The 21115-nt window shown below is 46.4% G+C and overlaps 2 protein-coding genes across 8 annotated transcripts; both read right to left on the reverse strand.

Annotated features, from left to right (window-relative positions):
* Positions 1–18: 18 nt before the first annotated feature.
* Positions 19–12751, reverse strand: LOC133470241 (lethal(3)malignant brain tumor-like protein 4). 6 transcript variants are annotated; one of them, XM_061758372.1, is made up of 19 exons: positions 11456–12751; positions 8294–11336; positions 6720–6750; positions 6544–6629; positions 6378–6482; positions 5602–5737; positions 5421–5512; positions 5175–5317; positions 5028–5104; positions 4881–4966; positions 4637–4747; positions 4416–4530; positions 4181–4280; positions 3883–3987; positions 3733–3810; positions 3274–3347; positions 2485–2615; positions 2330–2392; positions 19–2252 (listed from the first exon to the last, which is right to left on the reverse strand). In XM_061758372.1, exons 2-19 carry the CDS (start codon positions 8297–8299, stop codon positions 1140–1142), a joined length of 2652 nt encoding a protein of 883 aa, XP_061614356.1. In that variant the 5' UTR covers positions 8300–11336; positions 11456–12751; the 3' UTR covers positions 19–1139. The 6 variants fall into 6 exon arrangements, with proteins under 6 accessions (XP_061614356.1, XP_061614355.1, XP_061614354.1 ...); XM_061758371.1 differs by lacking the exons at positions 8294–11336; positions 11456–12751 and adding an exon at positions 7486–8264 and having other exon boundaries at positions 6720–6741; XM_061758370.1 differs by lacking the exons at positions 8294–11336; positions 11456–12751 and adding an exon at positions 7486–8264.
* A 144-nt stretch (positions 12752–12895) lies between these two features.
* Positions 12896–20944, reverse strand: zbtb14 (zinc finger and BTB domain containing 14). Of its 2 annotated transcripts, XM_061758376.1 has the most exons (10): positions 20774–20942; positions 19027–19215; positions 18787–18957; positions 18295–18393; positions 17957–18100; positions 16358–16605; positions 16213–16298; positions 15997–16136; positions 15813–15908; positions 12896–13096 (listed from the first exon to the last, which is right to left on the reverse strand). In XM_061758376.1, exons 2-10 carry the CDS (start codon positions 19213–19215, stop codon positions 12956–12958), a joined length of 1314 nt encoding a protein of 437 aa, XP_061614360.1. In that variant the 5' UTR covers positions 20774–20942; the 3' UTR covers positions 12896–12955. The 2 variants fall into 2 exon arrangements, with proteins under 2 accessions (XP_061614360.1, XP_061614361.1); XM_061758377.1 differs by lacking the exon at positions 18295–18393 and having other exon boundaries at positions 20774–20944.
* Positions 20945–21115: the final 171 nt, after the last annotated feature.

The following is a 21115-nucleotide window of genomic DNA, read 5'->3' on the forward strand; positions in this document are numbered from 1 at the left end:
ATAAACTTCCAACAACAGTTCTCAAAACACAACTTTATTTTTTAGCTACATCATTTGTAATTAGCTCAACATCTTATCATCTTGTGCTCGTCGTGTAGTCAGGAGTCTGTCTCGGCTGCTTAGACCTGCTCATTCCTAGTGCGTCCTCAAGATGTCCCTGAATGTATCTGCGTGTTCCTAGTTAGTCCTGAAATTGTTCCTGATTATACCTGCTTGTTCCTAGTAAGTCATGAAGCTGTTCCTGATTAGACACGTAGTCCTGGGGAGTCCTAAAGTCGTTCCCGATGGGACCAACAGTTCAGTGTCACCGCTCTCAGACGTAGCTAGCACATATAGCAGGAGCTAGCATCTGCAGCTATATAAATCACCGATGGATGGATGAACAGCTCTCCACCAGGAAATTTCTTAAAGTATTGGGATAGCCGTTGTTACCATGGCAACCTGAGGACAGTTTCCACAGCTGCGTTCAAAGTGGAATGCTAATACAGCAGTGCTAACACTGAGGTCACGATGTAAGAACAGTTCCATGACAACATGTAGCACGTGAAATGTGCATTAAGACGATTCATTTGAGTTGTTAACTCCATTGGATTTTGGATCCAGCAATCGAAACATTAAAGGTGACTTAGTCTCCCTGAGTGCAGGCTTTCCAAGACAGAAATAGAAATATAGATCTAGATATACCAACAAAGAGACTGGAAAATAGAAACCTCTTAAGCATATTATAGAGCAAAAATATAAATATCAACTGTGATGACATCACAACACAGCTAATGAACATTCGAATGAATGAGCTCACCAAGCAGCTGGGGTTAATGTGCTATGCTACATGCTAGCATGTGCTAATCATGATCATTTTTACCATCTAGCAAGCTAATACTAGCTAAACGCTAGGCGGGAATGTCTTTTATGGGTTAGGTTTGGACCGCAGTTTGTCCTCCCCAGTTTGAGTGCATAAGAAAATGTATTCCACGACAACTAACGTTCTAGTCACCCATTTTTCTATAGCGCTAGTCGTGGGTGAGCCTGAGCCTATCCCAGCTGACTCTGGGGGGAACACCCTAAACAGCTTTGTACACCAAATTAACAGTTGACATGACTTCAGAAGTTTCCCTAACAAAGAAGTGTCCAAGTCCTTGTCAACTGATTGGTTCTTCCTCAAGTGATTGGTTCTTGTCGTCCACAGGTTGGTTCTTGTCCTCATCATATGATTGGTTCCCTGATTGGTTCTTGTCAACTTCATGTTTTTGATCAATATCTTCATGCCCTAATTGGTTCTTGTCCATAAGTGATTGATTCTCATCATCATCTGATTGGTGCTTGTCAATTTCAAATTTTGGAGCCTTGTCCTCATGACCTGATTGGTTCTTGACCATGTCATGTGATTGGTTCTTACAATCATCATCTGATTGGCTCTTGTCAATTTCATGCTTTTGATCAATGTCTTCATGACCTGATTGCTTCTTGCCCATATCATGTGATTGATTCTCATCTTCATCATCTGATTGGTGCTCATCAATTTCAAATTTTTGAGCCTTGTCCTCATGACCTGATTGGTTCTTGTCCATGTCATGTGATTGGTTCTTACAATCATCATCTGATTGGCTCTTGTCAATTTCATGTTTTTGATCAATATCTTCATGACCTGATTGCTTCTTGTCCATATCATGTGATTGATTCTCATTTTCATCATCTGATTGGTGCACGTCAATTTCAAATTTTTGAGCCTTGTCGTCATGACCTGATTGGTTCTTGTCCATGTCATGTGATTGGTTCTTACACTCATCATCTGATTGGCTCTTGTCAATTTCATCTTTTTGATCAATATCTTCATGACCTGATTGCTTCTTGTCCATATCATGTGATTGATTCTCATTTTCATCATCTGATTGGTGCTCGTCAGTTTCACACTTTTGAGCCTTGTCGTCATCACCTGATTGGTTCTTGTCCATGTCATGTGATTGGTTCTTATATTCATCATCTGATTGGTTCTTGTCAATTTCATGTTTTTTCTCAATATCTTCATGTAATTGGTTCTTGTCTTTGTCACGTGATTGAGTCTTGTCCAATTCGAGTGACTGTTTTTTGTTCATGTAATCCAATTGGTTCTTGTCTTCATCACGTGATTTGCATTCATCATGTTTCAACATCAAGATAGAATTGTAAATCTTGAGGGCGGGACCGAGTTTGATTGACATGATTGTGATGATGTCTCGTTGAGTGAGCAGAAGGAAGGCCCGCCCATCTATTTGCTGGACAGAGTCAGAGGGCCAATCAGATCACAGCAATGTTGAACATGAGCTGAGCTACTGATTGGTTGTCTTCTCACCTCATCGCTGAATTGTTTGGCCAAGTCCTCGCAGCCAGGAAGTGACTCCACAAACGCACACACCTGAAAACACACACACACACTCTGAGGTCACACAAACGCAGGCACGCACAAACTTCTAACTGGAATAGTAAGAGTTAAAAAATGGCCGGGACCTGCTGCACGCTCCAGTGGCGGACGGCGTTGGAGTGAACCTTGGTGACCCCCGGCAGCAGTTTGCGGTGTTGCTCCCAGCAGGTGGGCGGTGCCGACATGGCGGACAGGAAGACGGACTGATGGAGGACCTCTGGGACAAGGACACGCCGCCGCCCACAATGCTCACAAGACAGCTTTCATGTGATGATTTCATATAGTTTTGTCTTTATGTGATGATCTCATACAGCTTTGTTACGTGACATGATGTCATTCTGTTTCATCACATGAAACATCTTGGTCACATGATGTGATGACGTCACTCTTTTGTCACATGGGATGATGGTGTCTTAAGTTTTGTCACATGGCGTGATGTCATAGATTTGTCACATGATGTGATGTCAGTTTTGTCACATGGCGTGATGATGTCATAGTTTGGTCACAAGACGTGATGATGTCATACGGCTTCATCATATGTGATGATGACATACAGTTGGGTCGCATGATGTGATGATGTCATTGTTTCATCACATTATGTAATGATGACATACAGTTTGGTGACGTGATGTCATACAGTTTTGTCACATGGCATGGTGTCATACAGTTTGGTCACAAGACATGATGTCGTACAGTTTGGTCTTGACATGATAATGTCATAAAGTTTTATCACATGACATGATTATGGCATACAGTTTGGTCACAAGACATGATGTCATAGAGTTTGGTCACATGCCTTGATGGCATAGTTTTGTCGACAAGATGTGATGATGTCATACAGTTTTGTCACATGGCGTGATGATGTCATACGGTACCTGGACCACAGGCTTGAATGTTAAGCTCCTCCTCCTGCTGTTTCACTGGCAGCAATTTGGTCGTCCTGGGTAGCCTGGTGGTGGAATCATTGGTCTTAAAGCGCAACCATATTCTTCATCTCTTTTGGCTGGATTCTTTGGAGACTGAGCTAAAAACGAGCTCTGTGATGTCAGGGGGCTGTGGCGTTCTCCCCCCAAAAATCTCAACTCTTGACCATTTTGAAGCCTGATTTCACATACTTTGCGGTATTTTTATCCATTCATTCATTCATTGTCAGGCTTGTTAACAAGACTCTTTTCTGTGATGTGTCAAATTTGCAAGACATTTTTTGGTCCGTTGTCACACAGACTTTGTCTCAACAACCAGATTGTGACTCGATAGAACGCAGACCTCTGTCAGGGCACAATGGTCCAAAGCTAACCGCGGGGCCTCAATGTGCAAAATAACAATTGTCTGACCTGTCAGTCATTCTTCTCCTTTTCACCACAGGAGACACCAGAGAGTCTCCACAGTCTGTCTTCACCTCTGCCCCCCCCCTGCCGGACACACAATATTAAATACACATTCGCTGTTTTTGAAATGTGGCCAAACAAGAAAATAAAAATTACCCTTCTGACTGGTTGCCAGGGTGATGTATGGTAACTCCTCCGAGCCTATCGGGAAGCAGCGGCTCCTTACGTGTGTTGATGTCCGAGTACGGACAGCCGAAGGCACTGGCGAACAAACGGACCGACTCAGCGCGTCAAAAACGGGACATGATTTGTCGACTACATACTCCAGCATCACGACAAAATGGCCAACTCATTATACAATTGATCGTATATAGGGAGTGATTCCTAACATAGCGACCGTGTGTGTGTAAAACTTCAACGAGAATGTCACAAAGATGAAAGAGCAAAAGTCTACCTGTGGTGTCCAGTGTATTTTGGTCCTTTGATGTGTCCCACTCCTCGGCAGCCCGGTGTAGGACACACACCCTGAGAGTGGGAGGGGGATGTAGACCGCTCTACACACGTGAAGGCACGCACGCACGCACACACACACACACACACACACACACACACCGTTGACGTTGAGGCTGACAAGGATGAAGTAGTCCAAACTGGTTGATTGTGGACTGAATGATGGAGGTCGGACTGACCTGGCGGCACCTCCAGCGGATGACCTGTGCGTTGACACCAGCCCACTGGATGGAGGTCAGTGAGGTCACTGTCACACCACACGTCAAGCTGAGGAGACCAGCCGTCATAGTGTACCTACGCACACGTACACATGCACACACGTGCCGTTTTAATGAGCCTACAGACGGACGGGTAGGATGTCAGCGAAGTCGGTCGGGTCCGACAGGTTGGGTGTCAATACCTTGACTCTGTAGTCTTCTGTTGCTGTTACCGTGGCAACGCGAATCAGCATGGGGTTCCTCTTATCGACAGCCTCCAGTCTTTGGTTGATCTGAAAACCGTGCAGAGCTCTCTGATGGGACACAGGAGTCCTCATCCCAGTTAACTGACCGGCCACAGATTTCTTGTTGACCATTTTTTGCCTCCTCAACTCCTCGTCTCCTCGCCTCCTCCTCTACCTGCTTTTCTCTTCCCGCTTTCCTTACCGTGGTAAAAGCTGATCTGGGAGCAGCTTCTAAAGCAGTTTCTCGCAGGTATTCCTCCCAGGTGAAGTTCTCGGGGTCGGGGTGAGCTGAAGGTCAGATTAATTAGGATCGATCGACGTGTCAATTGATCTTTATGACGCGGCGTACCGTGCGGCGCGGTCAAAGCTCGTCCGTGTTTTTCACACCAGCCGACGGGACGAATCAAAGGACTGCTGCTCTCGCACCTGAGGCGTCAATTGAGCCATCGATCAACAGATGACCAATCGGAGCGCTCCCTCCCGATGAGGATCTCACCAGTAGTCGTAAGAGTTGTCCCAGTTGTCGAAATGAACGAGGACGCGATCGTCGACGACGTCGGCGACTGACGCCACACAAACCAGGCCTGGATTTTTTTTATCCACCGCCTCCAACTTCATGCCCACGTGGAAGTCGCATGACTGGCAGCAGACAAGACAGAAAGATGAGCAGACGGACAGACAGACAGGTGAGCAGACAGACAGACGCCCGGACAGGCGAGCTGACAGACAGCCGTATACTGACGGCCGTGTGACGGGTGAAGAGGCTCGGGGGTGCGGCCTGAGCTCCAGTGGACTGCAGATACAGCGGCCAATCAAAATCACTCTCACTGTAACCTTGAGAGAGACAAACAGTTTAAGAAAGGTCATGTGACCAGTAGGAATGGCACAGATGTTACATGTTAGGGGGGAACTATCTCCTTCACCTTTGGGTGGGTGAAGCCTGCGTTTGTTGCTGTGACACCAGCCCGCCGGTCTGATGTCAGCCGAGTTGCTGTTTACCCAGAAGTCATAGCACTCCGAGTAGCCATCAAAGTGCACGCGCAGACGGCAGCCAATCACCTGTCAGAGCCGTCACAACACATACATTTCACATGACAGCCAATCACGTTAGAGCCGTCGCAACACACACACATTTCAGACGACAGTTGAAGCCGACTGCAAGAGGAAGGACTCCCGCCCCCCTTTTGAGACCCCCTGGTGGGTCACGCTGCTCCTTCCTTTCGCCACCCGCCTGTGTCCGTCTGTCGTATGCGTTGTGATTGGATCGTGGCCGTGTAGGAAGGCATCTAAGTCCAGCTTAACCTGTGACCACCTGCAGGTCTCCATGCCGAATTGTCTAACCTCTTCGCGACAGTAAATGAACGACGGGAGTTACTTCATTCTCAATCAACAAATATTTGTATGCACAACATTAGTCGTGGCCGGGCACATTCAGGCAAACAAGCATCCCCACTCGCATTTACAGACCATTTGTTTGCTGGAAGTACCCGGACAAAACCCACTTGAGCATGGGGACAACATGCTAACTATGTACACAAAGGCCCTGAGCCCAGATTCGATCCCAGAACTTCTGAACCGTGAGGCAGAAAAAGCATGAAAACACTTTCTGCTTTTTAAAACACCACACTGCCCCTGCTTGTTGGCATCGTGTTTTGGGGCACAGTGTGTATGTGCATGTGCGCGCGCGCGTGTTCGTTACCTCGGCAACAGTCATCACACAGAACATGGAAGGACGCAGTGAGTCAATTCCCTCTAGCTTCATTCCAACTTTAAAAGCGCTTCTCTTTGTAGGAAACGCCTGAAACTGACATGAAGACGGACAGCTGACACCTGTCCGTCTTTGTGTCTGTGTGTGCGTGTTTTACCTGTGTAAAGAGCGCCAAAGGAGCAGCTTCAGCATTCTGCTGGTTCAGATGCTGTTGCCATGACCACAAACGTCTCCTCACGCTCACTAAACATGAACACACACACACACACACACACGCGAGCGTGAAACGTTAGCAGAAATTACAGAGATTAAAAGTGTGTGTGTGTTAGTTACCTGGAGCACTGCTATGTTTATTCTTCATTTTCTTTGGCACATACACGCACAAACAAACACACGCACACACTAGGTCAGTGTTTTGATTTGAAATGTGACGCAGGCAATGCAATGAATTTCAAACATGAAACCACGATTTTACAAGCAATCATGAAGTGAATTTAATATTGTTCCACTTCAATTCCTACATCATGGCTGTAAAGTGCTTCCGTTATAAGAGGAAATTCACATCAACGTCCTTTCATGATAAAGTCATCTACTTTTCAGCGGCGTTAAATAATGTGACCACACGGGTGGGTCACGTCACCTGCCGCTCTCATAATCGCACTTTCACTTCCAGGAGATTTGCATCTGAAATAAAATCCCTTACTGACCCACCAAAAATCATTCAATACAATGCTAACGTGTTAAGGCACATTACAGATACTGTACTTATATATAAATCACATTTTCTTTTTTTTTTTTTTAGGGTTACGACTGAAAGAGGCAAAGCAACCATGACTAGTCCTTCGCGTTTGTCATCCCGAAAGCTAAATCTATCATCAATCGTCTCGGTGTTCACAAACCGGCTTTTATTGCGAAGGACTGACCGGTAACGCGGGCTACATCCTCGCTACTTTGCCGAGGTTTTGTCAGCCCGTTTCAGGAGCAGACGCCACTAAAGTGGCGCTGATCCGCGTCTTTCCGCCCGCTCCAGAAGCTCCTGCGCGGCTCCCGGAGACGGCGGAGAGCAGCTGAAGGCTTCAAGGAGACACGCGACACCTACCGTGGACCAAAATCCGCCACCGACACACCGACAGTCGTCAGACACAACAACACGGAAACGCTGCTCGAGCTGCCGACTGCGCATGCTCCGTGCAGGCAGACAGGCAGACAGGCAGGCAGGCAGACAGACTGATTGACTGACTGAGTGACAGACAGCCTCCCTGGCTGTCTGTCACTCAGTCAATCAGACGGACCGACTGACAGGCAGGAAGACAGACTGGCTGGCTCCAAACAGAAAGTAAAATAACTTTTTTAACTACGTGGGGGGGAAAAAAATCCTTCTTGTATTAAAGATGTTAAAACAATTATCTTGACAAATAAGTCACCGTGAATTAAATGAATTCTAAACTTATCCAAGCATTGTGCACAAGTTTTGACTATTGACATACAGTCACGGAAAAAAATATCAGACCATCCTTGTTTCTTAAATTTCTTGTTCATTTTTAATGCTTGGTACAACCAAAGGTACTGAATCTGATTCTGATTCTGATTTGTTTGGACAAATATAATGATAAAAACACAAATAGCTCATCATCGTTGAAGCCATTTTCCATGTTTTTTTACAGTACCGTAACCAAAATTATTGGGAATACGGTCAAGTTTTAGCATGTCAAATAATACAAGCATTATGGAATCAGTTGCATTTTTTTCGTGTTCATGATATTCTTCCGGTAATATACAGTTAGCGGTGCCAGGCATTAAAATGAACAAGAAACTGAAAAAAAGTGGTCTAATCATTTTTCCCGTGACTGTATTATCTATGGAATGGTGAGGACTTTCTTGTTCTCAATGTTCATAAACGTTCTCACCAGCATACAATTGAATTGGTCTCTAGTGTGGAAGGAGAAGTAGCAGCATCAGAAGCCGGGCTACGCTATCAGAATCAGAATCCGAATCCTCTTGATTTGCCAAGTATGTCCCAAAAACACACGAGGAATTTGTCTCCGCTGGTTGGAGCCGCTCGAGTACGACAACAGACGGTCAAGTCACAGAGAACGCTTTGGAGACACAAAGACATTGACAAAAAACAGTCACTGGGCAATAATGGGTTGCTCGTTATCTGGTAATGCCGGTACATTATTATTATTTTTTTTTGACAATTGTGCAAAAAGATGCAGGCTCCTCTAGCACTTCGAATGACTAATATTGCAATAGTCTGGTGCAATGACCGTTGTGCAAAGGGTGCCGATCGGGACTTCAAGGAGTGTGGATGCCGTTTTGTATGCTAGCTAAGTTATGTTATAGGGTCAGGCTATGTATGGAATCATTCATCCTACTCTACTCCCTAATCACAAGAAATGGATTTTTTTTATATATTGGACTATAAAGTTGACTGAAAATAGTTTTACTGTTGTATAATTGCAATTTGAACATTATCAGCTGGTGAACCTTCCAGAATAAATATTGAACTAGTACATGATTTATAATACGATTATATTGTTTGAAGCTGAGTGTATTTCACAAATGGTTAGCTTGAGAGCGCAATTGCTAAGTCAATTTTTTAACCTTTTCCGAAAACAAGAAACAAGCAAAAACAATTCGACAATTCAACCCTTGCGGAAGATTTAGAATCTACACAGACATGAAGGAAAAAGGCTATTTTTAGCAAGCACATTGCTGTTTTTGACTGCTATTGTGACAGAAAGAAAATGCATAGACTTATGCTATGAGGCTAACGATACAGTCAGTATATTGCTTTTCTAGTCTTGTTAACTACTTTTCAAGATGCATTGTGGAATACATCCATCCATCCATTTTGTGAGCCGCTTCTCCTCACTTGGGTCACGGGCGTGCTGGAGCCTATCCCAGCTGTCATCGGGCAGGAGGCGGGGTACACCCTCAACTGGTTGCCAGCCAATCGCAGGGCACATAGATACAAACAACCATTCGCACTCACAGTGACGCCTACGGGCAATTTCGAGTCTCCATGTTTTTGGGATGTGGGAGGAAACCGGAATGCCCGGAGAAAAGCCACGCAGGCACGGGGAGAACATGCAAACTCCGCACAGGCGGGGCCGGGGATTGGACCCGGGTCCTCAGAACTGTGAGGCTGACGCTCTAACCGGTCGGGCCACCGTGCCGCCTTGTGGAATACATTGAGATAGAATATTGGGGATAACTTGCACTCACAACACATTTCAACAGCACTACAAAATGGCAAACTCACTATATAGTGCTCTACAGGTATATGGTGGAAAGAGGGGGATTCCCAACATAGCCAGTCTCAGTCACACCATGAAGCTCAGTTGTTTTTTGAAGAGACTCAGTTGTTGTTATTTTTTAAATATGAGGCTCAGTTGTTTTTTCCCCCACTAAGGCTCAGTTGTTATTTTTTTATATTTATTTATAAGGCTCCATTTTTTTTTAGACTCAGGTGTTTTTTGTTTTATTTATAAGGCTCAGTGCGATTGGCTGGCAACCAGAGTGTACCCCGCCTCCTGCCCGATGACAGTCGGGATAGGCTCCAGCACGCCCGCGACCCGCGTGAGGAGAAGCGCGACAGAAAATGGATGGATGGATGGATATAAGGCTCAGTTGCTTTTTTATTTTTTTAAGTCATTTTTTTAGGCTCAGTTGTTTTTATTTTATTTGTTTACAGCTTAGTTGTTTTTTTAATTTTTTTATGAGGTTTGGATGTTTTTTTTCAATCATCAATATATATATTTTTTTATTAGGCTGCTTTGTTTTTTTTGGAGGCTCAGTTGTTTGTTATTTCATTTATAAGGCGCAGTTGTTTTTTATTTTTTTATGAGACTGTTTCTTTAGGCTGAATTGTTTGTATTTACATTTGTTTAAAAGGCTCAATTGTTGTTTTTATGAGGCTCAGTTGTTTTATATTTTTTATGAGGCTCGCTTGTTGTTTTTTCAAATTTTTAATAAGGCTCAGTTGGTGTTGGCGAATTTTTTTCTAAGACTCAGTTTTAACCCTAACCCATATACATATTACATATATATATATATATATATGTAATTTGCCGATTGATCGGCTCCGCAAAACACATTTACTCATTGTACATTTACGTGTACAGTATATTTGAATCCAAAAGCTGTTTTATTTTTAGCCTTGTCGCGTGTCTTTTAACGTCTTACTGTAAATATCTAACCACCAATAAAGTTATTTTTAAAATAACATGTCTGTGGTGTGGGACAGACAACACGTCTGAGACAGACAGCATGTAATTCGTAGATGAGACAAATTTGGTCTTTCACGATTGCACTCTGTCAGACTGCTGCAGTACAATCTTGTATTCCGCATCCCGTCTTTTACGATCAGTGGGCTTTATCTTGTCAACTCCATCCATCCATCCATCCATTTTCTGAGCCGCTTCTCCTCACTTGGGTCGCGGGCGTGCTGGAGCCTATCCCAGCTGTCATCGGGCAGCAGGTGGGGTGCACCCTGAACTGGTTGCCAGCCAATCGCAGGGCACATACAAACAAACAACCATTCGCACTCGCATTCACACCTACGGGCAATTTCGAGTCTCCAATGAATGCATGTTTTTGGGATGTGGGAGGAAACCGGAGTGCCCGGAGAAAAGCCACGCAGGTACGGGGAGAACATGCAAACTCCACACAGGCGGGACCGGGGATTGAATCCGGGTCCTCAGAACTGTGAGGCTGACGCTCTAACCAGTCGGGCCACCGTGCCGCTATCTTGTCAACTCAAATGCGAAAATCTTAGCGCTGGAGTCTCCCTTGATGTCTGGAGTTGGTTCCCTAGAAGGCCAGTTTTGGATCATTATCCTGCTGCAGAACCCAAGTACGCTTCAGCTTGAGGTCACAATCTGATGGCTGAACATTCTCCTTCAGGAGAATTCATGTTTCAGTCAATCACAGCAAGTCATCCAGGTCCTGAAAGAGCACAGCAGCCCAAGACCGTCACACTACCACCATCGTGTTTGACTTTTGGTATGATGTTCTTTTTCTGAAATACTGTGCTACATTTATGGCAGATGTAAGGAGACACACACCTTCCAAAAAGCTCAACTTTCATCTCATCTGTCCGTATAATATTCTCCCAAAAGTCGTGGGAGTCCTTCAGATGTTTTTTTTGCACAAGTCAGTTGGCCTTTATGTTCTTTTTGGTCAGCAGTGGTTTTGGCCTTCAAACTCTCCCATTGTTGCCATTTCTTTCTTCTTGTGTCATGAACACTGACCTTAACTGATGCTAGGGAGGCCTGCAGTTCTTTACAAGTTCCTTTGTGGTCTCCTGGATGAGTCATCGCTGCTCTCTTGGGGTAATCTTTGTTGGCCGACCACTCCTGGGAAGGTTGACCACTGTTCCATGTTTCCTCCATGTAAGGATAATGGCTCTCCCTAAGGTTCGCTGGAATCCTAAAGCTTCAAAAATGCCTTTTGTAACCCTTTCCAGACTGATAGATGTCCATCCATTCATTTTCTGAGCCGCTTCTCCTCACTAGGGTCGTGATAGATGTCAATGACTTTATTTCTCGACTGTTTTGGAATTTATTTGAATCGCGTCATTTTGTTCCAGCTTTATATCTTTTGCCCGACTTGATTTTGTCAGGACAGATTCTGTTTCAGTGATTTATTGATTGAATAGGTCTGAAGGTCGTCAGGCTTGGGTGTGATCAGTGAAAATTAAGCCAAAAGTGTGATTAGTCACAATTCATTCAAGATTTCACAACGGGGAGTCATGACTTTTTCATACAGGGCCAGGTAACTTTGAAGTTTTTTCTTTTTAAAAACAGCATTTTAAGTTCACTTCATATGGTCCTATGTGCCTATTTACATTTGTTTGACGATCTTAAACATTAAAGCGGGTAAACTATGCACAAATGTTACTTTCCTTTTTCACAGCACTGTCGTTGAGTTTTCCGTCCTGAGTGAATGTGGGAATATTCACAGGCATGCCTCCGAGGATTGGCTTTGGGATCGGAGATGGAACCAAATGTTGACCAAGTGGTGTCGTGTGCTTCGATTATCGGAGCACACCACACACACAATACGAACAAAGCATATTTTTTGTCTTCTCTTCCTGTGTGGGGTCTTTTAATATTTCAAAATCCTTGTGTGTACCAGGCCTAAAGTGCAGAGCTGAAGAAGCCTTTCCAATTAAAGGTGAAATGTCTCCAACAACCAACAAGAGTCCAATTTCCTCAGGGGTGAATTGCTCTCGTTTGCCATGCGAGGAGCCTCCTCCCAGACCAGCTCTCGCATAACATGGAGCGCTATCGAAATCAAATGGACGTCAGGGTCGTGCCATCTCCAGCGGCGAAACATCGGGTGGAGCGAGCGTCGTCTCCGCCCGGACGGTCTTGTTTACCGCGTGAACCCTGGTTGAGATTGGCTCATCGATCGAACCCTGACACGCCCCCACCGTGGCGTCAAAGCGATGTCCAAACGTCAGAGGTGAGCGGGAGCCAAGCGACCTCAAGTTTGTGCTCATGAAACTGAACAAAGGGTTTTATTTGAAATGGAATCAAGCTTTTGTGTACAAATGTTCCCCGTTAGGAGCAGCTCATGTTGTCCATGTGCGACTCCTCGGCCGCCATGGCGGCCGCCTGCAGAGCTTCCGTATCGCTCTGCAGAGGATTCACCAACTTCCTCTCGCTGTGCATGTTGTTCTCGTGACGCTTCAGATCAGATGCCTGCGAACAAACAAACGAGCGTCACAAAGTTCAAGTGAAAATGTCATTTAGTTTTTGACCTCATTACTTTTAGTTGATGAAATACCAAAAGATTATAGTCGACCAAAACGTCACTCGTGTGTAAAGGGTTGTAAACTTTCCCTTCACTTTCTGAAACTAATTACATTCACATCGATCAGGTTCGGGACCAGCCCTGCCATGGGTGAAATGCGAAGTAGCGGAATTTGTCATTTTTTTGGATATCCCTGCGTCGGTCGGGACAGTCCACACTTAATGTAAAAGTCTTAACTTTGCTTAATGTCACAAAGCTGCGACCAATCGTCACGTACATTTATGCGGACATCACTGCCTATGCCCACTTCAACCTCTGAAAATATCACAACGAAATCCCCAATATTTTTCTTTTTACAGATGTTAAGCGTTTTCCTCTCCATATGTAGAAAAAGCTTAACGGTGCTTAATGTCACAAAGCTGCGACCGATCGTAACCAAAATATATGTGGATATCTCTAATTATGCCCCCTTCCCCCATCTGAAAATATCAAAACGAAATCTCCAATATTTGGGATTTTATATCAATATGAGAAATTACAGAATGTGTTATGACTTGTTTTTTTAAAATTACGGTCTTAATGTATTAGACTAGGAAGCATTTATTTTACCACCCAAAAAAATTACAGCAGCCACGGTGGACGACCGGTTAGAGCGTCAGCCTCACAGTTGTGAGGACCCGGGTTCGATCCCCGGCCCCGCCTGTGCGGAGCTTGCATGTTCTCCCCGCGCCTGCGTGGCTTTTCTCCGGGCACTCCGCTTTCCTCCCGCATCCCAAAAACATGCATTCATTGGAGACTCGAAATTGCCCGTAGTTGTGAATGCGAGCGCGAATGGTTGTTTGTTTGTATGTGCCCTGCGATTGGCTGGCAACCAGTTCAGGGCGTACCCCGCCTCCTGCCCGATGACAGCTGGGATAGGCTCCAGCACGCCCCCGCGACCCGCGTGAGGAGAAGCGGCTCAGAAAATGGACGGATGGATGGAAAATTACAGCATCCACTCCAAATCCTGCCATGTGGCGAATTATGTGCAAAATGAATGTGAAAAAACTAAATCCGCAATAGCTGAAGCTTGATATAGCGAGGGAACACTGTTCATGGAAATTGATGGAGAGAATTGGATGCCCAGGTTGGCGGATTTGACTTTTTTGGGGTGATAGGTTGCGAGGATGACAAAGTGGGTTGGAAATGGAAGTTTTCCGTCAGCTCGGTGTAGTTAATGTGAAGCGACTCACCTCCCCGGCCGGGTTCAAGACTGCGACCAAATGGTCTCATACGCGACCCTTTTTTCAGTGTGTGCGAGTCAAAATTTCATCTGGCCGCACTTGCGCGAGTGCATGTTTTAATGCCGTCTCACTATATAAGGCATGGTAGTTGAAAGTCGCCGTCTTTTTTTCCTCCGTTACCCGCACGCTTTCCTGCTCTGAAGAGAGAGCGCCGTCCGGTTACTATGAACGGCCAACGGGTGCGCTCGCGACCCCTCTGTCGTCTGTCGAGGAGGCGCCGCCGACAAGGGCGCCTATGGTACCCGCTCAGATTCATAATGACGCCGATCCAACCCCTCCACGCTGTAATCCCCCCCTCCTCCTGAAGTCGAATCTCCAATTCGGCAAGGCAGATGAATTTTACAAGCCCGACATGGAACTCATGCGACCTGCTTCTCATGTTTTGGGGTACGTTTGTAAGGCCAGGAAACCCTTGCAGCACTCAACCCTGGCCTTGCGTGTCGCAATCAAATCAATTCCGACTCTCAGTGGAAATTGTACGCACCGTTACCGCACCGCTTCATGAGTCTTACTCCTGACACTGTAAAGCATGAGCAATTTAAAACTAAGTAACAATTGACACTTCATTTCAACATTGCTAGATAAGTCTCGTGGCATATATGCAACAATAGTCGAACTGAAATAGTTACATCTATTCTTTTTTTTAACTTTGAGCCAACACCAATTTATGTTTTTACAGGCCAGTGGCTGCGGTCCTTAAAAACAGGTAGCCGTGTGGTTTTTCAAAAAGATTTGTTTTATGCTGTATGCACTATAGGGAATTGCTAACAATACTACTTATTTATAAATGATCTTTACCTTCAATTCATTATTGTTGAGCCATGATTTCAAATAAAATGTCTCCTGTTTTTTGGTTATATATATATATAAAAGCCTACTTTTGGCCCACCCACTATATCCAATAATTGTCCTGTGCCATCAGTCACTTGTTGTTGGAGACAAACGTCTTGTTCCCAGGAAAATATTCTGCTAATATTATATTATCTTGAGTCTCTTCAGCTTGCATGGTCATGGTGTACTCCCCCCCCCCCCCCCCAAAATATGTGACCAAATTATGTGCTGGTGCGAGAAAGTGAAAACGTTGTTGGCACCAGTGCTCCCAGTGCAAAAGTTAGGGGAGAGCAGAGCAGAGCTCTACCCTTGGCACAAGCACTTTTCTCTCTTTGTACACCCGTCACTCGGGAGGACACTTCTGCACGTGGCACACTGTACATGTTTCTCCCGACGTTATTATTCAGAGGTTAACTTCTTTTTGCACCTCTATGACAAAAATGTATCCGTCTATTAAAGGTTTTATGACTCCGGAGCAGATTCTTTCTACGGGCCAAATGTTTTGGGATCGTGTGTGTGTGTGTGTGTGGAATTCATGTGATGTGAGCACCTTGGCGAAGGCCTTCGTGCACGACGCACACACGAAAGGTTTTTCTCCCCGGTGTCGCCTCTCATGATCCTTCAGGTGTGACTTGTGCTTGAAGGCCTGCACACAAACGGACGGACGGATGGGTGAGAGACCGACAGACAGACAGATGACGGATGGACGGATGGACGGAGCTTTTCCCACCCACCTTGTCGCACATCTGGCAGGCGAACGGTCGCTCGTTGCTGTGGACCCGCTCGTGTTTTTTCAGGTCCGGAGCCCGAATGAAGGATTTCCCGCAGACGTGGCATCTATACGGCTTGAAGCCAGTGTGGATCTTCAGGTGTTCTGGGAGAGACAGGCAAGGACAGAGTCACGTTCGGAGCACCCCCCGCTGGCGGGCTGGCCGGCAACGGCTTCTTACCTTTGAGGTGGGCGTGGGTGGTGAACGCTTTGGCGCAGATTTCGCACGCGAACGGACGCTCGGCCGAATGAAGCTTCTCGTGTTTCCTAAACGCACACGCAGAGTGTGAAGGTCGGTCGGCCAGGTCGGGCGCGACGTCTGGTACCTGAGCCTGGACTCGTCCAAGAAGGTCTTGGCGCAGACATGGCACGCCAGCTGTTCTCGGTGCCCGTAGAGAAGATATTCAAACTTCATGTCGGCGGCGGCGGCGGCGGCCCACGCGGGCGGCTGTTCGTCTTTGACCTCGCCCATGCTATCTGCGAACGTCAGCGTCTGGGTGGCGTGGTGTTCGGGCCCGAGTTCTTTCGGCTCCGTCTCCATATCTGTCACCACGTCTTGGTCATAGCACGCCACCTGGAGGCCACATGGGAGTACAACACCCAGCTGTGACTTCACAGACTCTTCCTTCCGGGTGGTAAAAGGATGAACATTGTCCGATCCCACTGCCGGCTAACAAAGCCTTAAGGCTTCTTTATACTCGGCGACCGCGCTGACGTCACTGCGGCTATCCGGCCCGCATTTTTGCCTTCATACTCGAGTGCAACCCACGCGCGCAGTTTTGAAAACGTGCTGCATTTCTCCTGAATGAATGATTTTCTTCTTGCGGGAGGGTACGAGACGTCGTCTTCTCTCGACCGTCGCAGTTTGAAGGCTCCGACTACCGGAGACAAATTCCTTGTGTGTTTTTTGGGACATACTTGGCAAATAAAGAGGAAGATGTTGCGTGAGGTAAACCGTTGTTGAAAACTAATTTACATTTGAATAGGAAAGTGGACTGAAATGCAGGCGTGGTTAAAATTCAGACATGGTTAGCATGATCACTGATGGACTGGCTAATTCATTCAGGAGATAATTCTTATGTATTAAAGGCTTCTACGGTTGACATGATTCTACTTGACTTCCAAACTGTTGGGCTATGCCATGCCGAAGGGAGATGCAAAACAAAAATACCCCATAATACTTACCTCGTGAATTTGACCTTATTTCTAGTGAGAACTTACTGGACTTATTTTGAAACAGTTGTGACTTTTTTCCCTACATTTACATCAGGAAGACAAAAAGACGTAAGATACAAGATACTCTTCTAAGGTTAATTCATACTAGTTCCGTTGGAAGATTTTTTTCCACTGATAAAATTTTGAAAAAAATCTAAACTGTCTTAAAATAAGTTCAGTAAGATGTTCTCACTAGAAACAAGATCAATTCACTAGGTAAGATTTTGCAGTACTTCCTTGTTCTCTCTTTCTACGAAGGAGACGATGGCTTGGGCTTGCTTTATCTGTCGCTCGGATTGATGGTGCGGACCAGCTTGTTAGCGCGCTCGAGTCTACTCAGAGAGGCTGAAACTCAAACTGAACTCACTCCGCCTCCTTGAAAGCCACCAGGCAAGCAGTCTTGCTATCTGGACTATTTACCACATCCACTCCATGTATGGTCCTAACTCACAGCCTCCTCTGGATTCATTTCAATTTTTTTAAGGAAACGGCTAATAATAAAGAAACTTTGGGGCATTTCTTGCAGTGCAACCCCAAACATTTTCCTTGACAATTGTTCTGTGCTAAAATTTGGGCCAGCTAACCAATGACCTTTTTGCAGCCAAACATCACACAATAATTCACTATTGTGTATACCTCCAAAATGGGACCAACCGGCGTGTCCCGAGGTGCGTGATGTCACGGGAAAACTATCCGGAAGGTTCTGGTACCTTGTGGACGTGCTCATTGGCAAGTTCCTTCAAAATGGCTTCCTGCACGCGCAGCGCCGCATTGGGAGATTTATCAAGCTCCTGATTGGCTGAGGCACCGACAAGGTCGTCTGGGGTGGGTGCATCCTCGTGCTCCCCGAGAACCTGCACACATACACGCACACGCGATTAAAACAGCAGAAACAGGAAGACCTCTGCCAAGGCAGAATGACTTTTATCAGCCCTCCTAATTTAGCCAGCGAGAAGATTGTTGACAAATCTGTTGAACAAAATCAAGTGTTGAAATCTATCAAATCAAATCAAGTGTTGAAGTGCGTTGACCAAAATCAAGTGTTAACCTCGGCCTCAGCGACCAGCTGCGCCTCGGGAGGCAGCGCCATCTTTACGATGTCAAAAGGAAACTTGTCTTTCTCCTCGGATGGCGCATCGTCTCGCTTCTGCGGGAAGAGAAAGAGAGAAGCTCTTCGACTCTGACCACGTTCATCGCGGTCGGTGTGAACTCCTGAAGAAAACCTCGTCCACTTTTTTGCTTTCGTCTTTTTTGTACAGCCCTGTTCATACTCCAAAAGCAACACAAAGCACCTCACAGAACAGCTCCTCGAGGACAACAAATCCCTCCCCAATCCCTCGTGTGAAAGCAGTTTAATTGCTAACTTACACTCTCAAAACAGAATTAAAAGATGCCAACTGGCTGGCGGGCGACAACAGAGGACGTGCCATCCAGAGGCCGAGGGGATCCTGGCAAACCTCGATCACAACCGCTTGTCACGGGCGTGCCAGCCCCGAAACCTATTCGGCCCCTGACGAATGGGCCGTGCGCATGTGCGTACCTGAGAGCAGAGCTTGTCAAGGAAGCGGATGCCCAGGATTTGTCCCGATGACATCATCAGGTTGATGTCTCGCTTCTTGATGGAGATCTTGGCTGTATACATGTAGTTCAACACTTCTTCGAAGATGTCGGAGCGGATGAAGTCGATCTCGATCACGGACGAGTTGTCCACCTAGACGCACACGCGCAAATAACACCGAGCACTGTTGCATGCGGTCCACGGGGCCTGTTGTGTGTCTACCTCGTGTTTCTTGAAGAGTTTTTTGAAGTAGTTGGAGCAGGCCGCCAGGACGCAGCGGTGAGCGCGGAACTTGACGTCTTCGACCACCACGGCGATGTCGCAGTGTTCGCCCTCCAGACGCTGCTCGTTCAGCAACTTGAGGAAGACGTTCTTGTGCTCCTCGTCCACATACTTCACTGTCTCGGCCATCTGAGCCACGCGCGCATCACACACACACCCTTCACTCTTCACTTGGACGGACAGGGCTCATCATTATGTCATTACGATGCCCAGTTTGGATTTTGGGTTAAAGCCGACCTTTTTATGTAGTCGTTCGCATTACAAAAACAAACGCGAGGTGTAAAGCACATACGTAAGAGGCCTTGAAAAATAAAAAGAAATCATAATAATCTAAATTGTACTGTTCACATTGACATGAAAAAAAAAAGTCACATACGAAGGAAAAACAATCTGAATTGACCTGCAGTGTGAAAATAGCTGAAGTTATCGTCATTTGTCAAGGTTTTACAGATGCTATTACACAATTAAAAGTGCAAAGAGGAATAAAAAGTATTTTTGATGAGGTGTCACTCATTTGGATTTACTATCGACAGATGATCGTGTTCCACTTGCCACACAGTAATGAGATTGGGGGTTGGATTCCAGACTCGGGCCTTCCTGTGTGAAGTTTGCATGTTCTCTTGGCGCTTGTGCGGATTTGCTCCGGGTACTCCGACTTCCTCCCACATTTCAAAAGCATGTAAGTTAGATTTACTGAAGACTCCAAATTGTCCGTATGTGTGAATGTGATGTTTATTTTGTCTATTTGTGCTCCGCGACTGGCTGGCATGGCGACCGGTCCGAGGTGTACCCGCCTCTCACCCAAGTGTTCTGTAAATTGACTGTCTGTTGTACTAGAGCGGCTCCAACTACCGGAGACAAATTCCTTGTGTGTTTTGGACATACTTGGCAAATAAAGATGATTCTGATTCTGATTCTGAAAATCAGCTGGGCTAGATGAGCGGCATAGAAAATGGATGGATGCATTCATGTAGCTATGTTACATTTCAAGAAAAAAAGTGACAAAAACACTAACTAATAACAAATAAAAACGACTGAAGTTCGACGGCTTTCAATGTTAACAAGATCTCGTTCGTTCGAAGTACGAAACGTTTTGGATCGCGGGCACGCGCCTCAGACCCTGTGTGCGTGTTCTCGTGACGTCACGCGCAGACGTTTGTCAAAGAGCTAACGATTAGCAGGGAGAGGCTAAGCTGCAAAGTAGGACACGAACCCGAACAAGTTAGGACCGAGATTCGTCAAGGGTTGGCGGCGGCGGTCGGGTGACGGCGCACGACGAGCGAGTTGAGAAGTTTTTTGGGCCAAATTCGTCGCGGAGCTCTTCGAAAGCTAACGCGAAGGCGCCATTAGGCTAACTAAACGAACGCCCCGTGTCACAATTGTTTCGTTCGGCTGCGGGGCTAGTGTGTTTGTGTGCTCATCTACTGGGGACGCGGGGGCCTGCTGGCTCAAGACACAAAATGGCGATTTCCGCCAAGTGTCGGCCCGCTCGCCATTCACATTGTTTGTGTGTGCTGCTTCTTCTTGTCGTTACATGCGGCGGGCGTCTGCCTGCGCGCGGCCGTTTGCGTTCGCAAGCACGAATGGGACGAGGACGAGCGAGGACGAGGACGAGCGGCCATGAGCGAGCGAGCAGGCGGCCATGAGTGGATCGAGAACGCGCAGGCGGGCGCGGGCGGGCTCTTACCTCACAGCCGCCCGGCCGCGGGTGTCGTCGGAGGGATGTTCGGCTCCCTGCGCTCACCGGAGGCCCGGCCGGCAGCGAGACTGGCACCGGCCGGCGGTCTTCTTGTTGTTGATGTTGTTGTGGTCGTCGTCGAGGCCGCGCACCGTGCTGATCGAGGCCGCGCTTCGCTCTCAGTCACCGGCGACTCATCGCGCATGCGCGTTGCTGTCGTGCGCGGCCTTGCGGGAGACCGGGCTACATTTTTACGTGGTGCCGTTTCTGACCCTGTTCATTTGCAGCGTCCTTACGTCAGCATGTCTGTTATATGGGTTGTGAAGAGACAAAAAAGACAAAAAATATACA

This window comes from Phyllopteryx taeniolatus, chromosome 20, assembly GCF_024500385.1.
Source record: "Phyllopteryx taeniolatus isolate TA_2022b chromosome 20, UOR_Ptae_1.2, whole genome shotgun sequence".
Lineage (NCBI taxonomy): Eukaryota > Metazoa > Chordata > Actinopteri > Syngnathiformes > Syngnathidae > Phyllopteryx > Phyllopteryx taeniolatus.